The sequence below is a fragment of the Ipomoea nil genome, unplaced genomic scaffold (genome assembly GCF_001879475.1).
Source record: "Ipomoea nil cultivar Tokyo-kokei standard unplaced genomic scaffold, Asagao_1.1 scaffold2036, whole genome shotgun sequence".
NCBI lineage: Eukaryota > Viridiplantae > Streptophyta > Magnoliopsida > Solanales > Convolvulaceae > Ipomoea > Ipomoea nil.
In genome coordinates this window covers 6,610,232-6,616,629 of record NW_017618464.1, presented here as the reverse complement: position 1 = coordinate 6,616,629, position 6,398 = coordinate 6,610,232, and the positions used below count along the sequence as shown (strand labels likewise).

General features: G+C 35.2%; 1 protein-coding gene across 1 annotated transcript; it reads right to left on the bottom strand.

Annotated features, from left to right (window-relative positions):
* LOC109147645 (proteasome subunit alpha type-6-like) lies at window positions 1–3,939 on the bottom strand. The gene is made up of 9 exons (XM_019295248.1): window positions 3,700–3,939; window positions 3,494–3,588; window positions 3,043–3,124; window positions 1,920–2,016; window positions 1,606–1,664; window positions 1,433–1,515; window positions 774–869; window positions 595–654; window positions 1–387 (listed from the first exon to the last, which is right to left on the bottom strand). Exons 1-9 carry the CDS (start codon window positions 3,773–3,775, stop codon window positions 295–297), a joined length of 741 nt encoding a protein of 246 aa, XP_019150793.1. The 5' UTR covers window positions 3,776–3,939; the 3' UTR covers window positions 1–294.
* Window positions 3,940–6,398: the final 2,459 nt, after the last annotated feature.

The following is a 6,398-nucleotide window of genomic DNA, read 5'->3' as shown; positions in this document are numbered from 1 at the left end:
TAGCAGAGCACTGCTAAACAAATGCTTATCCTAAAACTTGATCAAAAGATGATTCAATGTTTTTAAAGTTAAGAAACATCTGCAGACTGCAGTCATAATAATGTTTGTTGTTGGAATATCCAGGGGAAAGTAGCATCAGTCATAATAATCTGCAGAACTCTCCACTTCCTTCACCATGTTTCATCAACATTCAACACTGAAATTGGTCTCAACAACTTTGAATGATAACGAATACAGGCATGGATCTCAAATGAAGCAGTAGAGAGGAGGGCTCTAAGGACTAAGGGTAACAAATTAGTCGCGCTCGCTAATAGCTGTCAAGTGCTCATCAATCTCCTCGGTTGATAACACTCTAAAAGCTTGATCTTCTTGCCTCACGACACCAACCTGACATGCCAGAACATTGCATTTGCCAGCAGTCAGCATATAGAGAACAAATGCATAAGCGGCAAAAAGCATACTACAACTAGATTTACTATGATACACATATTTTGCTTTGAAAATCCCAATCCACTGTAACAAAGGCAGAAAGATAGAAACAGAAACAGAACAAAAATAAAATTGAAATTAAAACTAATAACGACGATGTGATACCTCAATCTCACTGGCCTTGAAATCCTCCTGTAAAATGGATTGAAGAGCAGAAATTGTAGTCTACAAAATGGCAGAGGTACACAGTAAGTTTCAATATGATGATCCAGCATTTTCCGCCCCTTGGGACAGTAGAAAATAAGTTTTAAAAACATTTCTTTCCATTTTACTTTTCCAGTTACCTGTACAGTTTCCTCATAGGAGAAAGCTGGGTCATTTTTCATTTTCTTCTCCAGAAAGTTGATTGCCTCTTGTTCTTTTGATCCAGCACTAGTTGCCTGCAAACAATTATTTTATTAGGTTAGTCATCAGATAGAAATGTTTCAAGTATCATTTCAAAAATGGAAGACAAGATATTAAACACTACATATGTAGAAGTAAAGAAAGAAGATCAGAGGATCAATGTGCATTCAGTGAGCAGGCTATGAGAGTCAAGCAAACAGAATACCCAATTTGGCTCCAGGGTGCAAAATGAATTATGACATTTTACTGTACACTAATTTGATCAACTCACAAAGTGTTCAGACCTTCTGTGCAAAAATGAAGTATGACATTTTTGGCTACTACATTTTGGGATCCTTCTGTTCTATTCTTCACAAGTGAAGTTAGTTGATTTAAATAATAGGAATTAAGGCCGGTAGGACAAATGGAAGAGTTTAGTAATAATTTTATGTGACCAATATTGTGAATGTGGCAGCATTTGAGCAGAGTATGTAAAATCAAACAAACCATCCATTGGCCTAAAAAGATAGTGTTGGTGGGACCAGAGCCAAAGGTTGCAGGGATAATAGAAACAACTTCCATTATTTTTTGTCTGTTAAAAAAAAAGTTTTGCAACTACCTTGTGACCAAAAAAATGACCAGCGGGATCACACTTGAAGAGCTGAGGTCCTTTCTCGTCATCAATACCCAGAACCATTGCAACTTCACATTGAAAAGATAATAGTCATAAACAGGTACAAAAAACCAGCAAAACTAGGGCAACTAGAGCAGCACAGGTGCTTAGTAACAAACCTACTCCAAGGGGTCTCATGTAGGCATGCTGGGTATAAACCTGAGATTTGTCTGCAATCCTGTATGTGGAGACATACCATTTAGTTCATTAAAATTATATGTGCCCATGCTAGATAGCACAAAATTCTACTCATTTATCAAAGAATAGAAAGCAAGGATTTATAGTTGAAAATATAAAATTTATTACCAACTAGAGCATAAAGATTGTGCATCTAGAGGTTCTAGACACATTAAGCCCAATGAACAAATAGCAAACTGGGCCCAGCACTATAGAACACAACATAAAGAAAATCATACGAAGAAACTTGACATACCATCTGGCCAGCACATCCACTGGCATCTCATATCCATATTTAAAACGGAATTCAGCAGCCTCATTCCTAGCCTGTTGGACCAAGGTCCTGGCATCAGCTGTAATAATGAATGGGAAAATATTAAGGACCTTAACATTTTGATCATAATTCCAAAATCCAAATCCTAGCAATGAGCTATAAACACAATGTAAAAACATTAACTGAGTTTTTAAGTTCTGTTCTTGAACCATGAGTTTGAAAAGAGCTGAAACACAATATCGCAATAACAGCAGAAATAGAACTTCCCATTTCAGGAATAGAAATTTGTCCTTTTGATAGGTAAGTTAGCATGACAAAATTAAGAAACACAAATGCATGTGTACACACAACAGAAGTCTGTATCAGATCAATACCAAAGCAACACACACTTTCAAGAAGAACCCAAAAGACCAAAGGATCCGCTAAATACCACCTGGCAAAATCAATCTTGTTGTTGCTAATTGCCTAGCTCAAGAAGCTTATTATAAGCCAGCATCTTTTGGGGTTAGAAATTTTCAATTTATATTGAATATTGATAATAACATATGCTAACATAAATTGTCATAATAACAATGTCTTCCTATTAGTTATTTTATAACATGCATGCTTTATTTCCAACTAAATGCAATTACACCCAGTTTGGACAAATAATTTAAATACTCATGTTTAAGATAAGAATTTTTCAACATGTGCTTTTGAATAGGCTGAAAAACAACTTCCGAGGGTTTGCATCAATTTGCCTTTGAATAGCTGATTTCAACTTATTTGATAAACTACTTCAAATATATTATACGAATAAGCTAAAAACAGCTTTAAAACTTTTCAAAAGTCATAAGCTCTTTTGATAAGCTTATCAGCATAAGTGTTTGCAGCGTAGATAAGCTGAAAATAATCTCATCCAAATAGGGGTTTAGTCAATTTAGACAATACAATACAGAAACACCAAGAAAGACCTTTTTGATTCATCACTTTCCCCAATAACCATTAAAAAATCCTAACCCTGAAAACAAGGAAAAATATTTAAAACACCAAGTCCAATAATAAAACTCAAATAAAGCAATTCCTTTCAAGTAACATGCTCTGGAGTAAAAAAAAAAGCACCAACCAGTCATTCCAGTAGCGAGGAGTCCAAGATATTTGGTAATTTGAAACAAATGGGTCACACTTGTCTGGTCCAATAGCTTATCCTGCTCACAACATTATACACAATTATCCCCACGAAACACCATAAAAGAAAATTAGTGGCCACATTCATATAGTAAAATTTAAATTCCACAATAGTAATGCAACAAATTTCGTGATTAGTACTCTAACCTCAACATCAATTTCTAGTTTTGAAACATTACATGTCAGCTAAAATTGGCAAATCAAGTTGTTTTACATTTCACAAACTTAAAACAATACCAGCTACAGTGTTTCCAATAATTAGTAGAAACAACTTATGAGAGTAATATATTAAGTAACAATTGAGCATAAATAAACACAATTAAATTAACTCTAAATCAGTTTGCAAAGCAAATTAAATAAAAATTGAGCTCAAACGATGTGAAATTTACCGGGACTTTCTTCTGAGTAACAACACAAACGGAGTCCTTTCCGCGCACACCAATGGAGGTGATTCCGGCGGCCTTCACCGCTTTGAATGCGTACTCTATTCACAAAAACAACAAAACCCTAGAAATTCAACGCCGAGCAAAAAATTGAAAAGAAGGATCATCGATTTTGGAGGAATTAACTAGAATAGCAAAAGCCGTTAGCTTACCGACTTGGAAGAGACGACCCTCCGGGGAGAAGATCGTAATGTGACGGTCGTAGCCCCCTCCGCTTCCTCTACTCATCTTTTAACTTTTATGTAATGTTACTGATCCTTTTCACAGTTGATTCTTCGATCCGGCGAAGTATACAAAAGCAAAAAACGATAAAGACTCGAAGAGGGTTTTCTTGTTTCCCAATTCAACACTCCATATACTCCGATGACGCTAGAATGAAGGAAGGGGAAGAAAAGCTAGAATTTTTCTTTTTGCCCCTAACTTAAGTTTAAATATCGGTTGTACCCCTTCCATTTGGATCTGTTACCTTTTATCCTAATTTTCATGATTTTCTTTATTATCTAATAAAAACATAATAAGTTTCAATCCATGTTATATCTTGATTTATGTCTCTTTTTGATGTTATGATAAAAAAAGACTGAATTGTAATCTATAAATCTAGGATCAAAAATAAAATTAACTATTATTATCATTACTAATTTTTTTCTATGCCCGATGTGTAAAAACATATACCCAATATTTACATTTTTAAAAATAACTAACGAATTCCTACTAATTAAAATTATATGAAATCAAATTTATTTATTATAATAATCTAATATATAATGTCTACAAATATTATTATAATCATTTGCATATGATAGTCTATTATCATATAAATATGCATGTGTCATATTAAAATATGAGAAGACAAACCTCATCGGAGTATGGTCAAAGCTCCGATATGAACCCAATAATTATTTTTGTTGTAATCCCTTGCTTAAAGGTTACACATAAGCCGAAACAGTGTGCTTCACCAGTATTGTTCTTTATGAAGCTGCTGCCTTCCACTTCTAATCTCTGTTGTTGTTGCACCATCATGTCGCCAGAAAATTATTATAATCTTCTTCATGATTCGAGTAGTTGACTGTTGCTAAAATAACGCTTTTAACTGTTGGAGAATATTCGCAACGTCAACGCGCGAGCGGGAAACCTTTTAAGAAGCACGGACACAACGGGTGTATGGTAGAAGGAAATCTGTGCCGTGTTATAATAACACTACCTTAAAAGCGTTATTTGCCCGGTAACGGTGCAGTTAGAACCCTGGCACGCTTTCGACAGGCTACACAGACCTACTACAGATTGCTTGCACTAGCAACCACGTAGGCGAACCTGACTATATATATGCTCAGACTAGAGGGTATGCACGAAGTGAAGAAAAGCCAAAAAAGGAAACTTCCTTTTTGAGTGTATTGATGAATCGTGAAGGATACTATATTTATAGTCAAGGAGCTCTAACCATGACCACATACACTCACGCAAATAGTGGAATCCTTAGACCATTACTCTACTTTGTCATACCCACGTTCACACCACTTTTCTGGACAAGGAGTATGTGGAGCCTAGAAGTTAGGACAAGAATGTTGACTTCTAATTTGAATGTCTTTTCCCAACATTGTGTGTTTCAAACTGAACAAATCCAAAACATTTGCTCTTTCCGTTTTCCTCCTCGGCCACTTTGCAGGACAGTATTTTGCCATACTTCATGAACATGCTCTCTAATTGAGCACTGGTGATAGAAGGAGCAAGATTCTTCACAAAAACATTTCCAATCCCAGATTTTCTTACTATTGATTCCTTATGCTCCTTATGCCACCACATAATCCTCATTGGCTTTCCTCTCAGGGTTGTATGGCTTAAGCATGCCAGAGCCTTCATAGCTGATCATAAAAAATATATATAAATAATTATTTGCAAATTATAATCATTCAACCAAGTTATAAAAATATATGATTACTTCATGTAGGGCTTTTTTTTTACATGCCCTGGCATATAAAATAATAGGACCGGACCTAAGATCAAACACAAATATATATAAATAGTAGAAAAGTGGTATGATTTGTTACCATGAGAGACATAGAAGAAGTTGACAAAAGCAAAGCAAAGAGATTTCCCAGACACGGCATCTCTTCAAATCCCGAAAGAATCTAGCGGCCCAATCACAGAAAATGCGGCCTCGAGGTCTGCTGTAGTGGTTTCTGGGTGAAGATCACCCACGTAAAGAGTATGCCCCCACAAAGTTTCTGACATCCCTAACAACCAAAGTGGTGGCCCCTCTGGGAGCTCCGACATCGTATTGGTTAAGAATTAAGCAACAAAAGAGTTTTAAATTAAGAGAGTGAAGTGATGAGAGAGAACTTTTGGTTCTTAGAGAAAGAGAGCCAAGTGATTAATTGTAGGAGTTTGAAAGAGATTATTTATAATAGTTTGTTGAGATATTCTTGATGGATTAGGAATATCTAATACTAATAGATTTGGGAATAAGTATTCCCATAACAAAAAGGAATAGCACATTTCATATCTTTTTCTTCCCTCGTCTTTTTTAACCTTTTGTATCTAAGTCTGCATTTTACGTCTTTTGTTTGAGAATGCAGACCGAGGCTAACAGTGCGTAGGATGAGGATTGAATAGAACGCAGCTAACTAACTCTCTAGCTATCTGCCAATCTCATCTCAAATATTTTTTCGATTGCTATAGTTTAATTGATAATGGTAATATATTTACAAACTATTTACGTACAAATTGTTGAACGAGATAGACTGCGCATCAGCAGTCTTAACATTATTTTCATTCATATTAATGATTGTTCCATCATTCACATTAGTTCCACTTTTGAACAGATAGAATATATAATATATAATATATTATAATA

Bases quoted from the DNA above. Each gene is read 5' to 3' on its own strand.
- LOC109147645 (XM_019295248.1), bottom strand. From the start codon at position 3,775: ATGAGTAGAGGAAGCGGAGGGGGCTACGACCGTCACATTACGATCTTC. The intron at 3,125-3,493 runs GTAAATTTCACA...TGTTGTGAGCAG, and splicing joins TTACTCAGAAGAAAGTCCCG to GATAAGCTATTGGACCAGAC. The intron at 1,516-1,605 runs GTTTGTTACTAA...TTCAATGTGAAG, and splicing joins CATGAGACCCCTTGGAGTAG to TTGCAATGGTTCTGGGTATT.